General features: G+C 46.3%; 1 protein-coding gene and 1 long non-coding RNA gene across 2 annotated transcripts in view; one reads left to right on the top strand and one right to left on the bottom strand.

Moving 5' to 3' along the window:
* Positions 1-27,773, bottom strand: part of LOC307202384 — a 109,858-nt gene that overhangs the window by 29,342 nt on the left and 52,743 nt on the right. The window lies entirely within an intron of this gene.
* Positions 10,115-27,415, top strand: LOC307202284 (transcription initiation factor TFIID subunit 9-like). The gene is made up of 7 exons (XM_079952149.1): positions 10,115-10,208; positions 10,386-10,467; positions 15,461-15,597; positions 18,245-18,379; positions 19,187-19,268; positions 20,393-20,506; positions 26,957-27,415. Exons 1-7 carry the CDS (start codon positions 10,149-10,151, stop codon positions 27,121-27,123), a joined length of 777 nt encoding a protein of 258 aa, XP_079808275.1. The 5' UTR covers positions 10,115-10,148; the 3' UTR covers positions 27,124-27,415.

The following is a 27,773-nucleotide window of genomic DNA, read 5'->3' as shown; positions in this document are numbered from 1 at the left end:
AATAATAATAATAATAATAATAATATATTTATACCCCGCCCTTCTGGCTGGGTTTCCCCAGTCACTCTGGGTGGCTTCCAACAAAATATTAAAATACAATAGTCCTTCATATATTAAAAGCTTCCCTAAACATGCCTTGAGGTCTGGCTCATGTTGTTGTTTAGTCGTTTAGTCGTGTCCGACTCTTCGTCACCCCATGGACCAGAGCACGCCAGGCACTTCTGTCTTCCACTGCCTCCCGCAGTTTGGTCAAACTCGTGTTTGTAGCTTTGAGAACACTGTCCCACCATCTCATCCTCTGTCGTCCCCTTCTCCTTGTGCCCTCCATCTTTCCCAACATCAGGGTCTTTTCCAGGGAGTCTTCTCTTCTCATGAAGTGGCCAAAGTCTTGGAGCCACAGCTTCAGGATCTGTCCTTCCAGTGAGCACTCAGGGCTGATTTCCTTCAGAATGGAGAGGTTTGATCTTCTTGCAGTCCATGGGACTCTCAAGAGTCTCCTCCAGCACCAGAATTCAAAAGCATCCATTCTTTGGCAATCAGCCTTCTTTATGGTCCAACTCTCACTTCCATACATCACTACTGGGAAAACCATAGCTTTCACTATACGGACCTTTGTTGGCAAGGTGATGTCTCTGCTTTTTAAGATGCTGTCTAGGTTTGTCATTGCTTTCCTCCCAAGAAGCAGGCTTCTTTTAATTTCGTGGCTGCTGTCTCCATCTGCAGTGATCATGGAGCCCAAGAAAGTAAAATCTCTCACTGCCTCCATTTCTTCCCCTTCTATCTGCCAGGAGGTGATGGGCCCAGTGGCCATGATCTTAGTTTTTTGATGTTGAGCTTCAGACCATATTTTGCTCTCTCCTCTTTCACCCTCATTAAAAGGCTCTTTAATTCCTCCTCACTTTCTGCCACCAAGGTTGTGTCATCTGCATATCTGAGGTTGTTGATATTTCTTCTGGCTCATAGGAACACACATTGATTTGGGAATCCCAAGTAGCCACACACACAAACTACGCTTGCTGATTTCCTCCCTCTTTTACACAATTCTCAAAAGTGAAGGAGCCCTGTCCTCTTTCGCACTCGGCCACCATACCTGTGTCATACTAAAGCTGGCCGTTACTGATCTAGAAATCTAACCTGCACATCCTCCTGCTCCAACCTGGGAGACTTGGGCCGACGATTCTGTGTTCGGGGGACCAAACGATATTGGTTTGTCAAAAACAACGACGGCAAAGACGCAGCACAAAGGGAGAATGGGTTGGGAGGGAGGAGGAAATGAGCAGACGCCGCTTGGAACCCAAAGGCTTCCAAAGGATCACTTTGGCCTCAGCCAAAGAGCAAAACTAACTCTTCTCCAAATCCGTGGACTCTCTGGGTTGTTAAGAGCATTTGCTCCTGGTTGCTACTGAGAGATGAACCGCCTCTCATGGGCTTATTCACAGATCAATCATATTTGCACAGTAGTATAGGGATGCGGGTGGCGCTGTGAGTTAAACCACAGAGCCTAGGGCTTGCTGATCAGAAGGTCGGCAGTTCGAATCCCTGCAACAGGGTGAGCTCCCGTTGCTCTGTCCCTGCTCCTGCCAACCTAGCAGTTTGAAAGCACGTCAAAGTGCAAGTAGATAAATAGGTACCGCTCCGGCGGGAAGGTAAACGGCGTTTCCATGCGCTACTCTGGTTCGCCAGAAGCGGCTTGGTCATGCTGGCCACATGACCCGGAAGCTGTACGCCGGCTCCCTTGGCCAATAAAGCGAGATGAGCGCCACAACCCCAGAGTCAGTCACTACTGGACCTAATAGTCAGGGGTCCCTTTACCTTTACCTTTAAATCCCAGTGAGTTCAATCTGCAATCCTGTTCACACTTACCTGGGAGTAAGTTTCATTTCACACAATGAGACTTGGTGATTATATAAAGAAAATACAGTTATAAAGGGGAAACCAATGAAATTTATAAAATATTAGCAGAAATGGAGGATCAAGAAGGTCAATTAAAAGAGGTGTGGGAAAAGGAAACAACAGGGTAGGTAGATAGCCAAAGCTGGGGGGAAATATGGGAGAATCGTACGTTGAAAATGTTGTCTATAAGAATAAAATTATTATAAATTAGTTTGGAGATGGAATTTAACACCAGTCATCATCATCATCATCATCATTTGTTTATACCCCGCCTATCTGGCTGGGTTTCCCCAGCCACTCTGGGCGGCTTCCAACAAAAAGATTAAAAATACATTAAAACATCATTCATTAAAAACTTCCCTAAACAGGGCTGCCTTCAGATTAAATCAAATAAACAAGGAATATTTGGTGTTATATTGGAGGGGGTGCCAGGAAACCGGGAATTATGTTCCCATGAGGCGGAGGTGTAAATATGTACCTCAGGTTAAGTACTTAATTCATTCCAGAGGTCTGTACTTAACCTGAAACTGTTCTTAACCTGAAGCACCACTTTAGCTAATGGGACCTCCTGCTGCCGTCACGCTGCTGGAGCACGATTTCTGTTCTTATCCTGAAGCGAAGTTCTTAACCTGAATCACTATTTCTGGGTTAGCGGAGTCTGTAACCTGAAGCATATGTAACCTGAGGTACCACTGTACAATTTTTCTGGCAAGTTACTTTGTAAGACAAGGGCCTTACCTGGCCACTGAAGTGTCCTCAGGTTGCAAGAACCCCAACTAAGTGATGGGGCCCTCCAGGCAAATGGGTGGGCTTTTCCTGCATCCCTTCACCTAGTTGCCAGGTGATCAAATCATAGAATCATAGAGTTGGAAGAGACCACAAGGGCCATCGAGCCCAACCCCCTGCCAAGCAGGAAACACCATCAGAGCACTCCTGACATATGGTTGTCAAGCCTCTGCTTAAAGACCTCCCAAGGAGGAGACTCCACCACACTCCTTGGCAGCAAATTCCACTGTCAAACAGCTCTTACTGTCAGGAAGTTCTTCCTAATGTTTAGGTGGAATCTTCTTTCTTGTTGTTTGGAACCATTGCTCCGTGTCCGCTTCTCTGGAGCAGCAGAAAACAACCTTTCTCCCTCCTCTATGTGACATCCTTTTACATATTTGAACATGGCTATCATATCACCCCTTAACACATGATGCACATGAATGAGATGGAAGATGAAGGCACAGAGCCCTGCTTGCTATGTGATGGATTCATAGCTAATAGAGGAGGAATCTTCTTCTTTTTTAAGGGGGTGTCAATGTTGTGAGCCCCTCCATTTTACGCTCAGGTTGTATGCATGTGTAAATAAAGCCTTAATTTTTACCTTTAAAGGTAAAGGGATCCCTGACCTAATGGTCAGTCGTGACTGACTCTGAAGTTGCGGCGCTCATCTTGCTTTATTGGCCGAGGGAGCCGGCATACAGCTTCCGGGTCCTGTGGCCAGCAGGACTAAGCCGCTTCTGGCGAACCAGAGCAGCGCATGGAAACGCCGTTTACCTTCCCGCTGGAGCGGCACCTATTTATCTACTTGCACTGGTGTGCTTTCGGAATGCTAGGTTGGCAGGAGCAGGGACCGAGCAACGGGAGCTCACCCTGTCGTGGGGATTCGAACCGCCGACCTTCTGATCGGCAGGTCCTAGGCTCTGTGGTTTAACCCACAGTGCCACCCGTGTCCCTGAATTTTTACCTTTACCTACTTCCTAAATGACACCACTGTCTCCTCTGACGGAGATGGGAAACGGGAACTCCTGGATTCTCTCCTTGCTCGGATATTGGGGTGGCGTGCATTAATAAGAAGAATAAATTGAATACAAAGCCCCCTCCTTTCAGGTTTCTCTCTCCAACTTGAGTACCGTTTGCCAGTGTTCAAAGGGTGCCTGAGCAAACTTCCCCCACCCCCACAGCATGCAAAAGTTGCGTGGCCTGACTCTGACAAAAGTGCCAATTTTCTTTTTTTTTTCTTTTTTTCAATATTTTTATTAAGTTTTGCATAACTATATTTCACAGACATACAACAGACAAAAGTAAATGAAATAAACATAAAAAGAAAAAAAAGAAAAGAAAAAGAACATAAAATACGTACAACATAAACAACACAACTTTAACAACACAACATTAATTTTACAACTTAAACAACACAACAAAAAGTGCCAATTTTCTTGATGGAACGTATGAGTCATTCTCCTCCTCACCCTTTTGCACAGAAAATCCCCTGAACAAGCTCGTTTGGCTCCATCACCCCTTGCCGCGCATAGGATGCCGACGCTCTTATTTTTATTTTTATTTTTATTTTTAAAGAAAGGAAACCAGACAGCGTGTGACGACGTCACTGTGGCCGCTTTGCCGTAAGCCGAACGAAAGAGGTGGCAGCCGGGGTGTTTGGGCAAGATGTAAAACAGCAGGAGGAGGCAACTGAGATGGTACTGCGGGGGGGTAGGTGGGTGGGTGGGAAAAGCCAGCAATTGAGAAACTAAACAAAATTAGACCAAGAGCAGCTAAGAGGGTCTTTATTTGGCTGCCACATGTTTAAAGCCCAGTGTTTTCCTGCCCAAGAATCCTGGGAATGGCGATATGCCAATGGCGCTGGGAATTGTAGTTCTGGGGAAGGGGTAAAGGAGAGTTCCCAGGATCCTCTGGGGGGAATTCATGTACCTTAAAGTGTTCAGCCCGGACGCTGAGGTCCAGCGCCGAGGGCCTTCTGGCAGTTCCCTCCCTGTGTGAAGCCAAGTTACAGGGAACCAGGCAGAGGGCCTTCTCGGTGGTGGCACCCGCCCTGTGGAACGCCCTCCCACCAGATGTCAAAGAGAAAAACAACCACCAAACTTTTAGAAGACACCTGAAGGCAGCCCTCTTTAGGGAAGCTTTTAATGTTTAATAGGTTATTGCATTTTAGTGTTCTGTTGGAAGCCGCCCAGAGTGGCTGGAGAAACCCAGCCAGATGGTATAATAAATAAATAAATTATTATTATTATTATTATTATTATTATTATTATTATAGGTTTGGTGTGCATGCAGCCTGCCAGGAGAACTTGGGGCAAGGAAAGATGTGCTCCCCTAAGCATGTTCACACTCCTGTTTCGGAGACTTCCGCATTGGCTCGGTGAGGTCCACAGAATGGAAGAGGGCAGGATCCCACCCAAGGACGTGGCTCTACGGAGAGCTGGCTTCAGGCACCAGGCCCGCTGGCCTACCAACTCTGCGTCACAAGAGCCCCTGCAAACGTGGCACAAAGGTTGGAGATATCAACCCCGCCGCATGGGAATCGCAGTGCCTGGGGCAGCCAGTCGAACCTTTTATCCACCACAGTAACCAAAGGAGGAATGACCGCTGGATAGGGCACAGAGAGAAGAAATGGCACGGTCATACCGTCCAACATTTCTCCGCTGAGAGTACGGACGTCCTATTTTGTGGGACACGGGTGGCGCTGTGGTCAAAACCACTGAGCCTAGGGCTTGCCACATGACCCGGGAAAACGGTCTTTGGACAGCTCCTTCGGCCAGTAAAGCGAGATAATAATAATAATAATAATAATAATAATAATAATAATAATAATAATAATTTATTATTTGTACCCCGCCCATCTGGCTGGGTTTCCCCAGCCACTCTGGGCGGCTTCCAACAAAAATTAAAAATACATTAAAATGTCACACATTAAAAACTTCCCTGAACAGGGTTGCCTTCAGATGTCTTCTAAATGTCAGGTAGTTGTTTATCTCTTTGACATCTGCTGGGAGGGCGTTCCACAGGGCAGGCGCCACCACCGAGAAGGCCCTCTGCCTGGTTCCCTATACATTGACTTCTTGCAGCGAGGGAACCGCCAGAAGACCCTCGGAGCTGGACCTCAGTGTCCGGGCAGAACGATGGGGGTGGAGACGCTCCTTCAGGTATACTGGACCGAGGCCGTTTAGGGCTTTAAAGGTCAGCACCAACACTTTGAATTGTGCCCGGAAACGTACTGGAAGCCAATGAAGGTCTTTCAGGACCGCCGTTATATGGTCTCGGTGGCCACCCCCAGTCACCAGTCTAGCTGCCGCATTCTGGATTAGTTGTAGTTTCTGGGTCCCCTTCAAAGGTAGCCCCATGTAGAGCGCATGGGAGTAATCCAAGTGGGAAATAACTAGAGCATGCACCACCGAGATAAGTGCCACAACCCCAGAGTCAGGGGTCCCTTTACCTTTACCTATTTCATTATTATAATTGAAATTATAGTTTTAATATACTATTTATTTTGCCTACTTTGTTGGTAAATGGCTTGCCAGGCGCCCAGAATTTCTATGAGTTTCCCCAGAAAAGCCCAGCAACAACTTTTGAGTTTCATTTCCCCCCAAATATGGCAACTCCCTCGGGAGTCCAACAAAATCTGGAGGGCACCAGGTTGAAGATGGCTTGCCTAGATGAATTCTTCCTGTAGCCTTTGGTTTCTGGGCTATACATAGAACCCAACAGACAAAAACCCTGTGAATTCTAAGGCAGCCCTTTTCACAGCAGCAACATAATTCATGTCTGATGCTTGGGATTTATTGTTTATTACCAGCAGGAAGCCTGAAAGGCGGAACTGAGATAAGATGATGTGAAGGCTGAGGCCCCAGACCATCCCTCACTCCCAGCTGGATTTTACAAATTATTCCGAAGCCTTTGCTTTTAACTCTGCCATCGCAAGGGAGTCTCCGGACCCAGGTTTCAAGGAGTCGAAATACCTTGTCCACTGTGTTAGAGCGGGGGGAACTGCTCCCTTTCCCTTATGGGGTATATATTTGGGACCTTAGAATTCTTATAATAACAGGATTTTTTTCTGGGGTGGGTGTGGGCAAAATGAAATACAGAAAGCAATGGGAGCAGTCTAATTTTTCACGAACATAAATGAGTCAGACAGGACCTGTATATTTACCAGGCGCTGGAATCTACAGGAGTATTATAGCATCATAGAACTGTAAAGTTGGAAGGGTCCCCTGAGGGCCATCTAGTCCAACCCGCCTGCAAAGCAGAAATTCTTCTCACGGCTGTCCCTGGGTGGGCTTGAACCACCAACCTTCTGGAGGTCAGAATCCTGCTTGTTCCAACAGGGCAATTTTGGCCTCATATCTCAGGTTCTACAAATGCTGGAAAGTGACTGGTTATATATCCATCTTTTTTGTAAAAAAACCCCCCATGAAATCTGGGGATTATCTTTTTTTTTAAAAAAAAAAAAAAAATATTTATTGGTGTTTCAAAAAGTTACAAGAATAAAAAAGAAAGAAAAAGAAAAACAGAAAATACAAAATACAGAAAAAAAATAAAAAACAATTAAGAACAAATCCATCTTTCCATATCTTATCTATCATTTGCTTGTTTCCTTGACCTCCTCACACCTCCCTTTTTTGTATTCTAGTTCATTAGTTGTTTCAGCAAATCCTTTCCTTCTTTGTTTTTATCTTACTAATTTATCTTAATATATTGTAACTTTACATTCTGACCTGTTAACAATCCATTCTTACTTAATCCTTTATAACATTACTGCTAAAACCACATAGCTTCATTCCAGCATCCTTCTAACATTCCTTAATTTTACAATGTTTCTGTAGATAGACTTTAAATTTCTTCCAATCTTCTTCTACCGACTCTTCTCCCTGGTCTCGGATTCTGCCAGTCATCTCCGCCAGTTCCATGTACTCCATCACCTTCATCTGCCATTCTTCCCGGGTGGGTAGATCTTGTGTCTTCCAATACTTTGCAATAAGTATCCTTGCTGCTGTTGTAGCATACATAAATTCCAAATCTGGGGATTATCGTTCATAGGGTGAGCCCCACACAAAGCAGACACCATGTAATAAATTTGGCAATCCATTTACAAGGCTTGCTAGTTGTGGCAGAGAGAGAAGAGGGCTTATCAGAGACTGGGTTAGAAGAACCTTCTTCAAAATAGAAGGCATCATGTTGTGGATAGCTGGGCTGGACTCCCCATCCCCCCATCCCCCAAAATCAAAACTTTCCAGAAGGGTGGCAGTATTTAATCTCTTGCAGAAAAAGCAACAAAGATTCTCGTGACGCCTTAATGGCTTAATAAATTTGTTTCGCAGACTACAGTCCAATCCATCAGATACCATGTTATGTACCCGTTATGAACATCCCTGTATGTACATATTATAAAAGGGTGCAAGGGAAACTGGAAAGTTAGGTCAGAGGGAAGGGAAAGGCAGGAAAGTATAGAAAGAGAAAGCTTCCTTAATATTGGTGGTAATTTGCAAAACAGATGTTGATAGCACACAAATTCCGGCACTGGTAAGTCAGTTAATAGTAAGGGTAAAGGGGTAAAGGGACCCCTGACCATTAGGTCCAGTCGTGACCGACTCTGGGGTTGCGGCGCTCATCTCGCTTTACTGGCCGAGGGAGCCGGCGTACAGCTTCCGGGTCACGGGGCCAGCATGACTAAGTCACTTCTGGCGAACCAGAGCAGCGCATGGAAACGCAGTTGACCTTCCCGCTGGAGCGGTACCTCTTTATCTACTTGCAATTGATGTGCTTTCGAACTGCTAGGTTGGCAGGAGCAGGGACCGAGCAATGGGAGCTCACCCCGTCGCGGGGATTTGAATCGCTGATTGGCAAGTCCTAGGCTCTCTGGTTTAACCCACAGCGCCAGCCGCCTCCCTAAGTCAATTAATACAGTACGTCTAAAGTGCTAATTCATTTTAGTTAAAACTGCAACAAAACACTTTTTGGGTGATGTGGCCTCCTTGAGTAAGTAAAAATATAAAAGGAGACCAAGGTGCGATATAAGTTGTGTACTGCTGATCACACACACAAAAACACACACACACACAAACCACACATAACTTTTACATCACACTTTGGGGATTATTATTATGTTCAATGGTATATAAAGCTGAAGAAACTTTGAGTACTTACAAAACAAAGGATGCATGACATATACATTGAAAATTCTTTTTCCGGACTTAAAGCAATGTCAGCAGATCTTGGGTTTGCTTGCATTGATGATTCAGTGGTAGAATTTTCTCCCGCCACATGGGAGACCGTGGGTTCGATTCCCCACCAATGCAAATCCCTTCTCTTCCACCTCCACCCCATGCAAGAGAATCCAGTCATTGCAAAAGCAACTAACACTTGTTGGAGCAAAACCATTTGTGCAGCACAGCACAAGCCAGCAGTCTGCATGCACCTGATGAAACTGATGGTGGTGCACAGAAAGCTTATGCCAGGAGAGTAGTATTTGCTTTTGCAACTGTGGAACATTGGATAACTTTCCTAGGTGGGGGGGGGGGGTTGGGGGGGCAGCAAAAAAAGAAGCTTCTTGCATTGGCCGGGAATCGAACCCGGGCCTCCCGCGTGGCAGGCGAGAATTCTACCACTGAACCACCAATGCATTTGCATGTGCAACTTTTATGCAGCAACTCTTTTTAATTACTGCAATTAGCAAGGATGCTCTTGCGCAGTCACAACCAGAAGCGACCGGCATGATGTGCACAAGCATCCCTGCAAAAAATTGCAGCTCGTGCCTGCATTGGTGGTTCAGTGGTAGAATTCTCGCCTGCCACGCGGGAGGCCCGGGTTCGATTCCCGGCCAATGCAACAGTTGCTTTTTTTGTTGTCGTTTCTATTTTAAATTATGGATTGATTGATCCCAATTTCATCTAAGTGCTGCGTTCCCTTGGGCTGCTCGGAACGAGACTGTCTTTGCTGGCCGAAGCACTGACATAAACCCACGCCCGCTTGAATTCCCAAATACGTAAAATCCACATTTCTTCAAAACCTGCACAAGAAGTCGACTGTTTTCTTTAATAGGCTAACTTCTGAAACATTCCAACAAGAGGAAGCGCCTGCAGGTTCCTTTTTTAGAAACTTTGTGGGTTTGAATTTATTTATTTTTTGGGGATGCATTTTTAATTGCAGTTTTAAAGTGAACCTCAGCATTGTGCAGGATAAGAGTATGTGTGAAATCGCAGCCGCAATCTTGAATTTCTTCAATTGCTCTTTAATCAAGTGCTTCTTTCGCGGCTACAGTTAAAATGAAAGGAAACCCGGCAGTGCCGCCTCCGGACGGAGGAGGCGCTAGTCTTCGAAAAAAGCCCCAACAACCCTTCTATACTATGTCAACGAGGAGGAGGGCGAAACGGACGGGCCCGCGCTTCGTTTTCTCTACTGCGCATGCGCCCGTTGGGACGCGCATGCCCAATGAGCTGCAGCTTCTCTCCCCCCCCTCTCACCGCCTAGGAGCGATGGCGGCGATGGAGGCGGTGAAGATGGCGTCGCCCAAGAGCGCGCCCAAAGATGCTCAGGTGTGGGGTTGGGAGGGGAGGCGGGGGGAGCGGAGAGGGGCTGCCGGGGACCCCCACCCCCTGGGCTTGCAGGGGCTGCAGCTGCAAGGAAAATGGTTGCATTTCCTGCTTGCAGTTTGCAGCCCATAAGGGGGATCCCGCTTCTCACGCGCCCTTCTGCTCTCTTGGTTTGCACAGGTGATGGCCCAGATCCTGAAAGACATGGGGATCACGGAATATGAGCCACGGGTTATAAATCAGATGTTGGAGTTTGCATATAGTAAGTTTGTAGCACCCTGCTTGTGGTTAACGCTTAGCTGGAATGAAATATTCAACGCAGCAATAGAGAAATTAAAATAACAATTTATTTGTTAGACAAATAAATATGAGGCACAGTGGTATATGGTTACCAAGCTCTGGCCTGGCCTCCTGCCATTCTGGCCAGCACTTATATTTCCTTAATCCAGCCCCCTTGCTCCTCCTGTGGCTGCCTCTGTCCAATCAGCCTGGTTGAAATTCCTATTGGCTGTTTGCTAGAACCAATCACAAAAGATACACCCATTTCCTTTTGCCCTTTTATGGAAATCAAAAAGCTATATATTCTTCTATCTATAAATGACAAATAAGTAGTAATATATCTTACATGTGTCTCAACAAGGAACCTTAATTACCAGCTCACCTCGCCCTATTGCCCTCCAAAATAGATGGTTTAATCTTAAATTTTTATCTTAAACAGATGTCAAGGATCTTGAGTTCACATCATTATTGAAAGATCTCCTTCTCTTGAAGGTCTTTAAACAAAGGCCTGACAACCATATGTGTGCTCTAATGATGTTTCCTGCTTCGCAAGGGGGGCTGGGCTGGTGGCTGATGGCCCCTGTGATCTCTTCCAACTATATGAAATAAGAATCTAGCATAAGGATTTAACATTTCTTAGTTTCTAATTCCTTTGCATAATTACATTTAAGCCAATATATTTAATACATAACATAAATAACCTTTTAAAAGGAAAAGAAATCTTAAGAGGATCTCAGTTTAAGAAAGAAACAACTTTAGAAAAAGACTTCCCAAAATACTCTCTTCCTTTCTGCCAGCCAGTTGCCTTTTTCACTGCTCTTGACCTTTCAACCTTAGGAAAATATGGCTCAAGTTTAATGGGAGGCACATGGTTTTATTTTACTATTTATCAACTCTTAATTATGTTTATCTCTTTTTTTATCTTCTGTAATATGTAGGGTCAGTGTAACCTTGGCTGTCAGCCTGTAATTCCCTTTGAGAATTGTTTTCTGCTATAAATCAGGGGGCCCCCTTGTCCAGGAGAATAAACATCTTGCCAAGGTTCTTAGGCAGCTAGTCTTCTGCCTGGCATGAACATTTGAAAATCTTTAAGCTCATTTTAAAATACAGGCCCTGATCAAGCCTTAATAAAAATGCAGGCTATGATTAGATGCCTCAAGTTGTCTCCATGCTGTGTGGGGTTTTTGTTTTTTTTAATTAAACAAAATGTTGTCTCCATGTCAAAGGTTTGGGTGAATTTGCCCCCGCCAGGTAGGAGTTATATACAAGTCATACCTCATGTTGCGTCCGCTTCATGTTACGTTCTTTCAGGTTACGTCCTGCGGCGGCCCGGAAGTACCGGAAAAGGGTTCCTACCGGGTTTCACCGCATGCGCAGACACGCAAAATGACATCACGCGCAGACGCGCCGCTGCGGGTTGCGCTCTTTTCATGTTGCAAACGGGCCTCCGGAACGGATCCCGTTCGCAACCAGAGGTACCACTGGGATGCACGTTTCGCAACTGCAGCGTTTGCAACCCGCATCCGCGTACGTGCAAAGCGTGATTCAGCGCTTCTGCGCACGTGCAAAGCGGGATTTAGCACTTCTGCGCGTGCACAACTGCCGAAACCTGGAAGTAACTCGTACTTCTGGGTTTCGGCAGTCCACAACCCAAAAAACCGCAACCTGAAGCTCGTGTAAGATGTTGATAATTGCACAAGACTAGCACTCCTTGGGCCTTGAAGACCTGGTACAAAGTAGCACAGGAGAAATTGGTGAGAATGACAGCAGCTAGCAGAGAGAAATTGCTTTATTCTGAACTTCCCTCTTTACCCAGAAGTCTGAGCTCCTGGCAGAACCAACTTTCTGTTGTCATAGGAGTTCTAAGGTCTCAAATGTAGAATACATGTTGATAATTATGTGCTACAGCGACCCAGAAGTACCGGAAAGGGTTACTACCGGGTTAATTGCACAAGGTAAACACGTGTACATAAGTATATAAACCACATCTCTAAAACGGTACAGGAGAGCAATCCGAAAGCCATCTTGGCTCTCGCTAAAGACTCAATATTTCCTCTGTCTCCTTAACCCCCTTTGCCTGAACAGGTAGGCAGATAGCAATCAGGGGAAGTTCCTGAAGGGATTCCTTTCCTATATTTATGAACCTCCTTTCTATTAATTTTGATTGTTTGCTCAGATGCTCTGCACTGAGAGATGTTTGACAGGCATCTTGATTATCATATCAAATGCCAATGTTTTGTATAAACTGTGTCTGGAACTATGTGAAACTTGCCAAATCCTCAGGAATATCACACCTTGGCCTGCCTGAGCCACAGCAACCCCACTTTAGGTGTGATGTAATTTCTGACAAGGGGCGCGGGTGGCGCTGTGGGTTAAACCACAGAGCCTAGGACTTGCCAGTCAGAAGGTTGGCGGTTTGAATCTCCGCGACGGGGTGAGCTGTTGCTCGGTCCCTGCTCCTGCCAACCTAGCAGTTCGAAAGCACGTCAAAGTGCAAGTAGATAAATAGGTCCCACTCCAGCGGGAAGGTAAACGGCGTTTCCATGCGCTGCTCTGGTTCGCCAGAAGCGGCTTAGTCCTGCTGGCCACATGACCCGGAAGCTGTACGCCGGCTCCCTCGGCCAACAAAGCGAGATGAGCGCCGCAACCCCAGAGTCGGTCACGACTGGACCGACTGGTCAGGGGTCCCTTTACCTTTACTAATTTCTGACTGTTTGTGTAGGGGATGTGCTTCTTCTCTGTGCCAAAATGCAAACCTTAAAAAGAGAGGTTTCTTCTTGGTTCTGGGTCTTTCTCACCTCCTTGCAAGGAGGGGAGGGAAGTCTGTTGCAACAGAAAAATAAAAGATCTACCTTGCTTTCACTGCCTCCTGCCTCCATCCATTCATCTCTGACCTATCAGGGACTTAGAGGATTCAGTTCCTTGGGGGAGTTGGGCAGCAAAAGCCAATCCACCCCATTTTTTCTATATCACCCCCAACTTGGATGGCTATAAGAGAGGATCAGAGGATAATAAGGCTTCCAGTGGCTGCTGTGGGCTGCCTCAACTTTCAGAGGCACTTTCTGAACCAGTGTTAGTGTCAGGATGATGTCAGCGGCTCCTGGCTGGTTGCCCAGGACAGTATAGAGACAAGGAAAAGTTTCCTACAGTCCTTTTTCATTTCAGTCTTTACAGAGAGAGGCTATAGAACCCAGCCTCTTGGATAAGAATAAGAATAATTTATTATTTATACCCTGCCCATCTGGCTGGGCTTTCCCAGCCACTCTGAGTGGCTTCCAACACAATACAGTGGTGCCTCGGGTTACATACCCTTCAGGTTACATATGCTTCAGGTTACAGACTGCGCTAACCCAGAAATAGTACCTCGGGTTAAGAACTTTGCTTCAGGATTAGAACAGAAATCGTGCTTTGGCAGCGCGGCAGCAGCAGGAGGCCCCATTAGCTAAAGTGGTGCTTCAGGTTAAGAACAGTTTTGTGTTAAGAACGGACCTCCGGAACGAATTAAGTACTTAACCCGAGGTATCACTGTATTAAAATACAGTAATGCATAATGGATAATGGTGTTGTCGCTTGTGAATCTCCACCCCCGTCTCTCTCCCACTTCTTCATTTGTCATCATGTCCTCTGCCTTTGAGCTCTTTGCTCTCCTACTTTTAAGGCTCGCCGGGTTCTGGGAGATGGAGGGTGTGGAATGCTTTCTAATGACAATGTGTCAGCCGGGTGTTGCTCTGGCTCTCCCATGATTTCCTAACTTTCCCCCTCATCTGTCTCTGAGCTGCTATCTCCCTCAAACCCCTGTTGTAAATCTATACAGTCTTCTTCCTCCTCCTCCCTGGAAGGCTCTCCACCATTCCTCCTCTGCCCAGTCCCTGACAATTAAGAATTGGCCAGGGGCTTGGCAAATTTTGCACCTGGCTCTCTTCCACTTGCGGCCAAGTGAAGATGCCTGGGGGCCAGAATGGTGCCTGATGTCTCCACCATCTGGAGGTGCAGGCCTGGGGGTCCTTGGATCGCAACTGTTTTCGCACACTAATCCCCTATCCTGTAATAATAATAATAATAATTAATAATATATTCTTTGTACCCCACCCATCTGGCTGGGTTTCCCCAGCCACTCTGGGCGGCTTCCAACAAAGATTAAAAATACATTAAAATGTCACACATTAAAAACTTCCTTGAACAGCCTTCAGATGTCTTCTAAATGTCAGGTAGTTGTTTATCTCTTTGACATCTGACGGGAGGGCATTCCACAGGGTGGGTGCCACCACCGAGAAGGCCCTCTGTCTGGTTTCCTGTAGCTTCGCTTCTCGCAGCGAGTGAACCGCCAGAAGGCCCTCGGAGCTGGACCTCAGTGTCCGGGCAGAACGATGGGGGTGGAGACGCTCCTTCAGGTATACAGGACTAAGGCCGTTTAGGGCTTTCAAGGTCAGCACCAACACTTTGAATTGTGCTCGGAAACATACTGGGCCTTTCAAGACCGGTGTTATGTGGTCTCGGCAGCCACTCCCAGTCACCAGTCTAGCTGCCGCATTCTGGATTAGTTGTAGTTTCTGGGTCACCTTCAAAGGTAGCCCCACGTAGAGCATTGCAGTAGAATTCTACCCATTATATATTATCTGAACAATCAGAAATGAGTTTCAGGAACCAAAAAGTCGTATTGAAAAATATGGTTTTTTAGCCATCAGGCCCCAAAAATGGCAACTAGACATTCTGTTTTGGCAGCTGTAACCCTGGTTTAAGGAGCCATTTGGCGCCCAGCTTATATATCTGAGTTTCTATCACTGTTCTGAACACGGATTTGCTGGGAATCACAAGTGGGGAATCGCAAGTGTTGTCCTCAGGTCCTGCACATGGGTTTCCCAGAAGAGGCGCCTTGTTGGCCGCTGTGTGAACAGGATACTGGGCTAAATGAGCCTTTGGTTTGATCCTGCAGGCCGCACTTACGTTCTTGCATTCTGGCTTTTACTTCCTGACAGGATATGTGACAACCATCTTGGAAGATGCCAAAATTTATTCCAGTCATGCAAAGAAGTCGAGCGTCGACGCAGACGATGTGAGGCTGGCTATCCAGTGCAGGACAGACCAGTCATTTACTTCCCCACCACCCAGAGATGTATGTTTTAACTGTTTTTGATTATCCTTTAACTGTTTTTATTATTATTATTATTACCTTATGTGTAAAGGGCCTTGAGATGGCGGTTTGAAAGGCGATTAATACGTCAGTGATGTTTTAATACATCAGTGGCTCTGGAACTTTCTAAAGCATCATGTGAGACAGTGGTATCTTGGGTTAAGTACTTAATTTGTTCCAGAGGTCCGTTCTTAACCTGAAACTGTTCTTAATCTGAAGCACCACTTTAGCTATAATGGGGCCTCCTGCTGCTGCCGCGCCGCCGGAGCACAATTTCTGTTCTCACCCTGAAGCAAAGTTCTTAACCCGAGGTCTTGTTTCAGGGTTATCGAAGTCTGTAACCTGAAGCGTATGTAACCCGAGGTACCACTGTATTGGGGAAAGGGAAGGATTCTTATTATAGCCATACATGAGCATAAAAGGGACCCCTGACCATTAGGTCCAGTCGTGGCCGACTCTGGGGTTGCGACGCTCATCTCGCTTTATTGGCCGAGGGAGCCGGCATACAGCTTCTGGGTCATGTGGCCAGCATGACTAAGCCGCTTCTGGCGAACCAGAGCAGCGCACGGAAACGCCGTTTACCTTCCCGCCGGAGTGGTACCTATTTATCTACTTGCACCTCGAAGTGCTTTCGAACTGCTAGGTGGGCAGGAGCAGGGACCGAGCAACGGGAGCTCACCCTGTCACGGGGATTTGAACTGCCGACCTTCTGATCAGCAAGTCCTAGGCTCTCTGGTTTAACCCACAGCGCCACCCGCATCCCCTATACACGAGCATAGCTCTGTGCAAAATTAACGTGAGCAGGGTAGGCAGGGCGCTGGGGTGTGTTTGGAAGGCACATATATATGATTCTGGGTCCTATTATGGAAGGAAGGTGGCAGGTAAGCAACACCTAACTAAGAAAATAAACGGAAGCAGGGAGGAAGAATAAGAGAGGCTAAGGCCCCATCCACACCTTGCATTTAACGTGCTGTGATAGCACTTTAAACAGTGTTGACTCCCCCTCAAAGAATTCTGGGAGGTGCAGTTTATTAAGAAGGCTGAGTTGTTTGGAGAGCTCTTTTTTCCCCTCGCACAGATACAGTTTTCAAGAGAGACAGTTTTCAAATAATAGCTCTGTGAGGGTATAGGGGCGCCTTAACAACTCTCAGGATCCTCAAGGCCAAGAGTCAGCTCAGTTGGTTAGAACGTGGTGCTGATAACGCCAAGGTCACAGGTTCGATTCCTGTATGGGCCACCTTCCTATTCCTGCACTGCAAGGGGGTTGGACTAGATGACCAGAGTTGGGTTCCCAGCTCTGCAGTTCTGTGATTCTTACGTACTTAACAAACTTCAGCTCCCAGAATTCTTTGGCGGAATTCATGGCTGTTTGATGTGCTTTAAACGTACAGTGGTACCTCAGGTTACATATGCTTCAGGTTACAGACTCCGCTAACCCAGAAATAATGCTTCAGGCTAAGAACTTTGCTTCAGGGTGAGAAGAGAAATCGTGCTCTGGCGGCAGCGGGAGGACCCATTAGCTAAAGTGGTGCTTCAGGTTAAGAACAGTTTCAGGTTAAGTACGGACCTCCAGAACGAATTAAGTACTTAACCTGAGGTATCACTGTACGCTGTCACTGTACGCGCGGCTTTCCGAGCCAACCCTCCTCCAGCCCACCTTAACAAGGGCCTAGGCTTGCTAACTTTGCGGCTAGACCTCGGTGTTTGTACACACTGCAGAAAATGTGCAGGACTTTAATGGTGCAGCGACCCTCCCGCATCCAGCCTTTCTTTCTGGGAGGAGAGGAGGAGGCGGCGGCGGGCGAGTGACCCATGCAAGAGGGAAGAGTGAGTGATGGCCCAGGATCAGGCCTCTCCGATCAGGGCCAAAGGTGAACCGAGGGAGGGAGAGAGAGAAGGATCCCTAGCCTCGTGCGCAGCGACGGCTCTTACGCGCGCGGACCCTGCGATGGCGCAGCCGGTGTCATGTGCTTTGCTCCATCCGAGCGGGCAAAGCGAGGGCGGAGAGCCGGGAAGCGGTCCGCATTTCCCAGAAGCAAGCGCCGCAATGGGTACTGCGAGCCAGACAGGCCTTGACAGCGGAGGGCGGGCTCGATTCGGGGCTTAGCGAGGAGGAGAGGGAGAAACCCGAAAGGGCACCGAGCGGCTGGGTTGGGTTGCAAATCAAGCGCATGAAAGGGTTGCCTTTTGCAGAGCCGGACAGGCGTGGAAGGAGCGTTTCTGCCTTTGTCATTGATAAAAGGGCTTGCGGGGGAAGGGGGGCGGCCCTTACGGACACCAGGAATTGCTGGCTACACGGGCCACATGACAAGGTCTGGTGGGTCGGATTCGGCCCGCGGGCCTTGTGTTTGACACCCGTGCCCTAGAGCAAGCACAGGGAAACTTGGCCCTCCAGATGTTTTGGGACTACTACTCCCACCATCCCTAGCTAACAGGACCAGTGGTCAGGGATGATGGGAGTTGTAGTCCCAAAAAACATCTGGAGGGCCGAGTTTGCCTGTGCTTGCCCTAGAGAGCTGCTGTTTCCAATCAGGGAGCCTAATACTGAGCTTGCTGGACCAATGGGCTGATTGGTTCAAGGTACCTTCCTGTGTTCTTATTACTTCTTTTTTTTCTTTCTTGGAAAAAGTTTTTGCTAGATATTGCGAGACAGAAGAACCAAATGCCGTTGCCTCTGATAAAGCCGTACTCGGGCCCGAGGTTGCCGCCGGATAGATACTGCCTCACAGCGCCAAATTACAGGCTGAAGTCTTTTCAGAAGAAGGTAAGGAGCATACCCAAAATGAAGAGTCTGTCTGCCACACACTCTCCCCCTCACTGAACCCTGTAGCCTCTCCAGCTTCCGATATCTCCTCTTCCTAGTCTTCTTCCTCTGTCTTTTTTCTTTTAATTAATGTTCTTATGTCACGTATGTATACATTATCATATTACATTACAGGGCATATTATAATATAATTTCCAACATGTATACAAAATTTATATACCAAATTTGTGTACCTAAAGAAAGAAAAAACAAAGACATAAAGCTATTCCAAAATCATATATGTACCAACACTTTGGACTTCCTGTCTATCCCGTTGTATATTCTTTTTCTACAAATGAATGTACTCTTATTATTATATATTTCTTTACATTTTATCTAATGCATTCGTATATCAATATATACCCTTAATCTTATTTCTCAACTCAATTTCTCTCTGTCACTCAAATGCTAGCATAGATAGCGAACCTTTACTATATTTTTGAACATATGTCTTATATCTATCCCATTTCCCCATAAATGTTTGTTTTGAGTTGCCTCTCGGGCTATTTGTCAACTGCGCCATTTCAGCAAATTCTTGTCGTTTGTTATGCCAGTCCATTATCTTCTTCCTCTGTCTGCTCATCGTCATCTAACCACCGTTCCCGGTCTCTGAGCCTTATCCCCCTGGGGTTTCCTTCCACCATCCCTCCGCATCCAACCAGCCCATGACACAGTATTACTGAATGCACGGCCCTCCCTTTTAAAACAGGCCGTTTTCTGAGCCAGTGACCCTGAATGACCTATTTATTGGGTGCTGCTTCCTTCCAGCTGACTTCCTCTGCGGCACGGATCACGGTGCCACGACTGAGCGTCGGTGCCGTCACCAGCAGGCCCAGCACACCGACGTTAGGCAAGTTTCAGCTTCTGATTCTATCGAAGGCTATCTGACTTTTAGAAGATATCTGAAGGCAGCCCTATTTAGGGAAGTGTTTAATGTTTGATGTTTTGTCGTGTTTTTAATATTCTGTTGTGAGCCGCCCAGAGTGGCTGGCTGGGGGAAACCCAGCCAGGTGGGTGGGGTTGTTGTTCTTTAGTCGTGTCCGCCTCTTCGTGACCCCCTGGACCAGAGCACGCCAGGCCCTCCTGTCTTCCACTGCCTCCCGCAGTTTGGTCAGACTCATGTTTGTAGCTTTGAGAACACTGTCCAACCATCTCGTCCTCCATCGTCCCCTTCTCCTTGTGCTCTCCATCTTTCCCAACATCAGGGTCTTTTCCAGGGAGTCTTCTTCTCTTCTCATGAGGTCTCATGAAGTCTTGGAGCCTCAGCTTCAGGATCTGTCCTTCCAGTGAGCACTCAGGGCTGATTTCCTTCAGAATGGAGAGGTTTGATCTTCTTGCAGTCCATGGGACTCTCAAGAGTCTCCTCCAGCACCAGAATTCAAAAGCGTGGGGTATAAATAATAAATTATTATACATTTAAAGCGCTCTTATTCCACTTTAAACAGCCATGGCTTCCTCTAGATAATCCTGGGAAGCATAGTTAGTTGCTGAGAGTTGTTTGGAAGCCCTAATTTCCTTCACGGTAATATAATTCCCAGAGCTTCCTAAGAAGAGGTTAAACCACTCTGGGAATTCTAGTTCTGTGAGGGGATTAGGAGTCGGACACGACTAAACAACAACAACAAACAATTCTCAGCACCCTTAACAAACTACAGCTCCCAGAATCCTTTGGGGAAGAAGCCGTTACTTTAATGTGGCACCATTGTGCTTTAAATGTATAGTTCCAATGTGTCCTATGGCTGTTTGATGGTAGTCGAAATAAGAAGACGACTGATAAAACACAGATAGCAAGAGAAGAGGGGGGAGAGGTAAACAGCAGCTCCTGGGGGAACCCGTGACTGTTAAGCGATAATGCATAGTGCAGATGGAGCCTTATTCTTCATGTTTTTGCCTGGCAACCCCCCGTATGTCACCTTGGATTTAAAAACAACGGCTTGCTGCTTTGAAACTGAATCCTGGTTGTGTGAATTTCAGGAACTCCTTCAGCTCAGACGGTGTCCGTTTCAACGAAAGTTGGCACTCCCATGCCTCTGACTGGTCAAAGATTCACGGTGCAGATCCCAACCTCCCAGACCTCCGTAAAATCAGGTGAGAGCAAGCCACGCCGCCAGGTGTTACAGCTGCAAAGCTTTTCCTCGAATGGGGGAACCAGGACTCTGTGGTACAAAAGCTGAACCTTTTGGCGGGTGAGCTCAAGTGTAAGGTAAAGGTAAAGGGACCCCTGACCATTAGGTCCAGTCGCGGACGACTCTGGGGTTGCGGCACTCATCTCGCTTTATTGGCCAAGGGAGCCGGCGTACAGCTTCCGGTTCCTGTGGCCAGCATGACTAAGCCGCTTCTGGCGAACCAGAGCAGCGCACGGAAACGCTGTTTACCTTCCCGCCGGAGTGGTACCTGTTTATCTACTTGCACTTTGACGTGCTTTTGAACTGCCAGGTTGGCAGGAGCAGGGACCGAGCAACGGGAGCTCACCCCGTCGCGGGGATTCGAACCACCAACCTCCGGATCGGCAAGCCCTAGGTTCTGTGGTTTAGACGACAGCGCCACCCGTGTCCCTTGATCTCAAGTGTGCCTTCTCTTTATTTGCAAGATTTGGAGGGGGGCTGTTTGTGCGTGTTCCACCTTGCACCCTTATGTGGCAAACTCCTGTAGAAGAATGAGGGGTAGGGGCTGTTGTGTTAGGATCTGATTTTTTTCCGCAGGGCCTGCAAGACAGAGCTCTTCCGCCTGGCCTTTGGTTTGGACTCAGTCTGACCCTTATGTTTCCCTCCCTTTATGTGATCTATGGGTTACCGTATTTTTCGCTCTATAGGACGCACCCGACCATAGGACACACCTTGTTTTAGAGGGGGAGAACAAGAAAGAAAAGATCTCCCCCTCTCTGCTCAGCGCCCCTTCAGCGAAGCGGCAGGAGACACGGAGCCCCTTCCATTTCTCCTCCTGCTTGGCTGAAGGGGCGCTGCGCAGCTCTCCCTCTCTGCTGAAGCCGGGAGAGTCTTGCTCTCCCGGCTTCAGCAAAAGGAATCCGAAGCCTGCAGAGCACAGAAGGAGCGCTCCCTCTGCGTTTCGGAGGCTTCACGTTGCTTTCGCTGAAGCCAAGGAGCCTGCATTCGCTCCATAGGACGCGCACACATTTCCCCTTAATTTTTGGAGGGGAAAAAGTGCGTCCTATATAGCGAGAAATATGGTCCTTTTAAAATGAGGCTGCATTTTAAATTGCATTTGAACCTGTATTTTAAATTGTTTTATTTTTCATTTTTCCCTATTATGTTTTTACTGTAACTTTTACTGGTGTTAGCCGCCCTGAGCCTGGCTCTGGCTGGGGAGGGTCGGGTATAAATAAAATTTATTATTATTATTATTAGGCAAGTAGCTCACTGACCAGGCAATCTGCCAGCTTTCAGCTAGCCCCACCTACCCGTCTTCCTTCCTGCAACTAGTCAGAGCAGGCATAGGCAAACTCGGCCCTCCAGATGCTTTGGGACTACAACTCCCATCATCCCTAGCTAACAGGACCAGCAGTCAGGGATGATGGGAGTTGTAGTCGCAAAACATCTGGAGGGCCGAGTTTGCCTATGCCTGGATCAAATGGTGGCTCTTCTTATCATTGGCTTTGATTCATCCTACTGCTGCTCTCTGTGCGTCTTGCCTTGGCAGCCCCAGTGGGCACTAGCCGCTGCTGAGAATAACGATGGGGAGACCATTTGCTTCCCTTGAACCTAAGTCAGAGGAACTGCTGTGAAGGCTGACATCCCTTTCTAGCTAGAGGACGAAACCCAATACCTGTGCCACCTTCTTGGAGGGTAGGCTATCGGGTTGTTGTTCGTATTTTTATTAGGTATTTTGTGGTTTTATACAGTCATACCTCTGCTTCAGGTTGCGTTTTTTCGGGTTGCGGACCGCCGAAACCCAGAAGTACCGGAACGGGTTACTTGCAGGTTTCGGCGCTCACGCATGCGCAGAAGCTCTATATCGCGCTTTGCGCATGCGCAGAAGCACCGAATGGCAACCCGTGCATGCGCAGACGCGGGTTACAAACGCTGCAGGTTGCGAAAATGCATCCTGCACGGATCATATTCGCAACCTGAGCATCCACTGTATCTTGATTTCATTCTGTGGACTGCCCCGCCCCCCCCCCCCCCCCCGGGTATAGGGCGATATATAAATTCAATAAATAATACAGTCAAACCTCGGTTGTTGAACGTAATCCATTCCGGAAGACAGTTGAACGTCCGCAACGTCTGACTACCAAAAACTGAAAGTGGAAGCTTCAATACAGTAGGGCAGGGGTGGCCAGATTCCAAGAGACTGCGATCTACTCACGGAGTTAAAGACTGGCAGTGATCAAAGTTGCTGAGCTTTTTTTAGGGAGGAGAAAAGGAGAAAAGCCCCGTTTTGTGGGGGGGATGCAGGGCAAAAGTTTTGAGTTTTTTTAAAAGGTAAAGGTAAAGGTACCCCTGCCCGTACGGGCCAGTCTTGACAGACTCTGGGGTTGTGCGCCCATCTCACTTAAGAGGCCAGGGGCCAGCGCTGTCCGGAGACACTTCCGGGTCACGTGGCCAGCGTGACATCGCTGCTCTGGCGAGCCAGAGCCGCACACGGAAACGCCGTTTACCTTCCCGCTGGTAAGCGGTCCCTATTTATCTACTTGCACCCGGAGGTGCTTTCGAACTGCTAGGTTGGCAGGCGCTGGGACCGAGCAGCGGGAGCGCACCCCGCCGCAGGGATTCGAACCGCCGACCTTTCGATCGGCAAGCCCTAGGCGCTGAGGCTTTAACCCACAGCGCCACCTGCGTCCCGAGCTTTTTTTAGGGGGAGCCAAACTTGTTGAGCTTCTTAGGGGGGAGCCAGTGATCTACCACAGACGTCCAGTGATCCACCGGTAGATCACGATCTACCTGTTGTACGTGCCTGCAATAGGGAAATGCAAAACGGAAGCTGCGAGGCACGTTTGGCTTCTGAAAATTGTTTGAAAACCGGAGCAGTTACTCCCGGGTTTTCAGCGTTCGGGAGCCGAAATGTTCAAAAATGGAGGTTTGACTGTAATAATAATAAAAAGTGCAGCTCTGCGCATCCTGAGAAACGCTCAATGAAAAAGGTTGATGCAAGTTTATTGGCTGAGAATAATGGCTGTTGGGGAAGCCACTTTCATGGGTTCCACAGGCCTGCAAAGTACACAGGTTTTCTATAGAGGCATCCCCTCGCCTTAACTTCACATATGCTTAGAAATTTAGTCACCTTCAAAGAGCAAAAGCATGCCTATCTTATCAGAGCTGCATTCCTCTGTGCAGAAAAACAGGGTGTTTACTCTTCACCCAGCTGCCTCAAGGCTGTTTCTCCTGCAAAAAATATTTCCGGCGTATCCTTAACTCAGTCTGGATAGAGGGAGCCAGCTGGTCTCCTTACACTGAAGTTGAATGTTGGAAGATTCAGGGCAGATTAGGAACAAAGTACTTCTTTGTGAGGCACACAGTTGTAACTATGGCACTTTCTGTCATTAATTCTACTCAATATCTATCCAGAGCAGAACTCCGACGTACAGTTAGCAGAGCAAAAACTTAAAACACGTTGCAGGATTCCCCAAAAAATAGACCAAAGGAAATTAATATTTCAACCAGCAGAGCTTTATTGCTACTGAAGGCAAATGAGCATAATGGTCACAAATCCAGTACATTCAGGATTGGCACCATCCATAAGAAATCCAGTTGCAGCAGACTTAACTTAAACACACAATAACTTATAATAAGACTAAACCTTAACACTGTATACAGACTTGGCGGAGCTGATTGGGAGAATCAAAAACCAGCGTGATCGAGCTTTCCAAAAAGACACGAGTAAATTTGTACAATATTTGAAGGATAATTGAAAAACAATTAACAAGACTAGCAGGGTTGTTATGAAAAGACCTGTAACAATGATTAATGCCTTTTTATATTTACTGCCTTTTTATATATATTTACTCAAAATTTGTGATAATTGGAATAAGTGAAATGTAAATTGGAAGAGGTACCAATGCTAGGATATAGAAACGAATTATGAAAACCATGAGGTGGGAGGGAGGGAAGTCGATTAGCTCATATGAGCAAAAAGTTAAGGTAACAATAAGGATGTATTTAAATATTATAAAATGGAAATTTAATTATTATTATTATTTTTTTTTAAAAAACCCACTGTATACAAAACACCACACCAGAAGGAAGAGAGATAGAAAGAGACAGTGTGAAATCCACTTTCTCTTTCTATCTCTTCTGGCCTTGTTATTACAGTCAACAAGACCTTGGCAGAAAGAGATAACAGGACCAGTTTAAGCCAGCTGTACTCTGCTTCTTTGAAGGAATAACTGAAAACATCACAAACCTTCAGCTTGTTTCTTTCACACAGAGAAAAGCTCTCCGAACCCTCTTGAATTAATTAGAATAGGAAAGATCTCTACACATCAGATCAATATTTTATTTTATTTTATTTTCCTTTACTTTCAATGCGAAATTACAACAAAAATTACAAACAAAATCCAAAAAGAAAAAGGAAAAACAAAACAAAAAGAACAAAAAACAAACCTACAAAGAAAACCATACCATCATAGCAAACTTTACGTATATAAACACATACACATTGACTTCCTTCCTCTGTTTTGAGACTTCAGAATTTTTAATCGTTCTGAATTGTTGTGTCTAATGTAAATTACCTCTATCTTTATACCATTTGCACCGTTTTTTCAATTTCTTTAACGCTGCAAAGCTTCATTCATTACATACCGATATATTTACTCCAGAACAATGTTTATTTCATGCAGTCTTTGACACAATCCCATTCTTCTGCTGATTTTTGGTCCAATTGTTCCCTTAAGAATGCTGTAAATCTTGCCAAATTTATATACAGTGGTGCCCCGCAAGACGAATGCCTCGCAAGACGGAAAACCCGCTAGATGAAAGGGTTTTCCGTTTTGGAGGTGCTTCGCAAAACGAATTTCCTATGGGCTTGCTTCGCAAGACGAAAATGTCTTGCAGGTTCCTGCGGGTTCCCCCCCCCTTTTTCTAAGCCGCTAAGCCGCTTATCAGCTGGTCCGATAAGCCGATAAAAGCCGCTAATAGCGCTAATAGCGCTAATCCGCTAAGCCGTCAATGGGCTTGCTTCGCAAGACAAAAAAACCGCTACACGAAGAGACTCGCGGAATGGATTAATTTCGTCTTGCGAGGCACCACTGTATTCACAAAGTTTAATTTGCCATTCTTTTATTGATGAGGTCCCGTCCCCCCAGCTTTTTGCTATCCTGGCAGCTGTTGTTGCAAAGAGGAATACTTTCCTTTGACTGCCTGGAATATCAATATTTTCTGTGCCAAGAAATGCAAACTGACACTTGTTTCCGCGTGTGGCGGTGATGACCAACAAGCTAGATGGCTTTGAAAGAGGGTTAGGCAAATTCAGGGAGGAGAGGGCTGTGCTTGTGTCTCTTCCTGAATGCTAGCTGCAGAGGGGGCAATTCTACCCAGGTTCTTGCTGGTTTGCCATAGGAAACCAGTTGGCCACTTTGAGAACAGTGTGCTTGACTACATGCTCCAATGGCCTGATCCAGAAGCCAGACTCTTAACGTTCTTACGAGGCCTGGAAACAGATAAAAAGCGAAACAGCAAAGTAAGTCTGCTGCAACTGGATTTCTTATGGACAGTGCCAATCCTGAATGTATTGGATTTGTGACTATTATGCTCATTTACTTTCAGTAGCTGTAAAGCTCTGCTGGATGAAATACTAATTGCCTTTTGTCTATTTTGGGGGGAATCCTGCTTGCCCCTTCCACTTCCTAGCTATAATAATTCGTGCAGCTGCCAATAAATTTGTGAGCAAGTCCTTCATAGCCTGTGAACCTTCCACCCCATCGTAAATCGATAATCATTATACCTCTGGACTTTTGATCAGCTTTTTTTGACCAGTGGTTTCTGTTATCTCCTTAAACACCCTTTGCCAAAAAAACTGTACATGTGTACACCCCCACATGTGAACGTAATTCCGTTTCCTGGCATCCCTCCAACATAGCACCGAATATTCCTTGTTTATTTGATTTAATCTGACTGGTGTTAAATACCATCTCCAAACTAATTTACAATACTTTTTTTATTCTCATAGACAACATTATCAATGTACATTTCTCCCATATTTCCCCCAGCTTTGACTATCTATCTATCTATCTATCTATCTATCTATCTATCTATCTATCATCTATCTATCTATCATCTATCTATCTCTATCTATCTATCTATCTATCTATCTATCTATCTATCTATCTATCTATCTATCTATCTATCTATCATCTATCTATATCTATCTATCATCTATCTATCTATCTATCTATCTATCTATCTCTATCTATCTATCTATCTATCTATCTATCTGTCATCTGTCTATCTATCTATCTATCTATCTATCTATCTATCTATCTATCTATCTATCCCTCCATGTATCCATCTATCTATCATTCTTGATTTTTGGCATAGACAGGCAGTATAACTATCTAACAAATATCTTTCCCTTTCTCCTCCTCAGCGACTCCAACTACCCCCACGGTCCAGAATGTGCTGATCAACCCCTCCCTGATCGGGTCCAAAAACATCCTCATCACCACCAACATGGTGTCGTCGCAGGGCAGCTCTGGCGAGGCGAACACTTTGAAGAGGAAGCATGAGGAAGACGACGACTACGATAACTTGTGAAAGGGAACGCTCACCTTTTTTGCCTTAGCGCTTCCACCTCTCCCTCTCCAGAAGCCTTCAAGAATGGAGGGCACGGAGGGACAGAAGACAAACAGAGGGCTCTACTCTCCCAGTTGGCTACAGTCTAGCTGCAGTGGACCCAAACTGGGACTGATGGGAGCTTAGATGGAAAACATGTGGAAGCCCTTAGATGGTGGAAGGCTTAGCACAAGAGCTTTGGAAAAAGTTGATTGTCCTCCTGGCATAGCCCATTCCTCCGATCTCTCTTGGAATTAAAAGAAGCAGCACCTGTTCATCTGTTCTGGTGGTACTACATCTGTTCTGGTGGTTCCTACATGTCTTTCTTGGATGGGAGTTGCGGGGGGAAGAGTGCAGTTTTTTCCTCTTCTTTCAAATAATTTTTATTGGTTTTTACATCTGTTTTCTTTGCGTAACATCATAACAGCCTTTCCCCCAAAAATAAAACATTTGGCTCCATGAGCCAGTAACTTTCCCTCCTCCCTGACTAGTGGTTTCCAAACTTAAACTCTATACCTTGCATTTTCCTCTATTTCTTATTCCTGCTAAATCTTACCCTTACATAATTCCTTACTTAACTACAATAATTCATCACAGTGGTGCCTCGCAAGACGAAATTAATCCGTTCCGCG

This window comes from Podarcis cretensis (genome assembly GCF_951804945.1).
Source record: "Podarcis cretensis genome assembly, chromosome: 13".
In the NCBI taxonomy this organism is placed as follows: Eukaryota; Metazoa; Chordata; class Lepidosauria; order Squamata; family Lacertidae; genus Podarcis; species Podarcis cretensis.
This window is presented reverse-complemented; position numbering and strand designations above follow the sequence as displayed.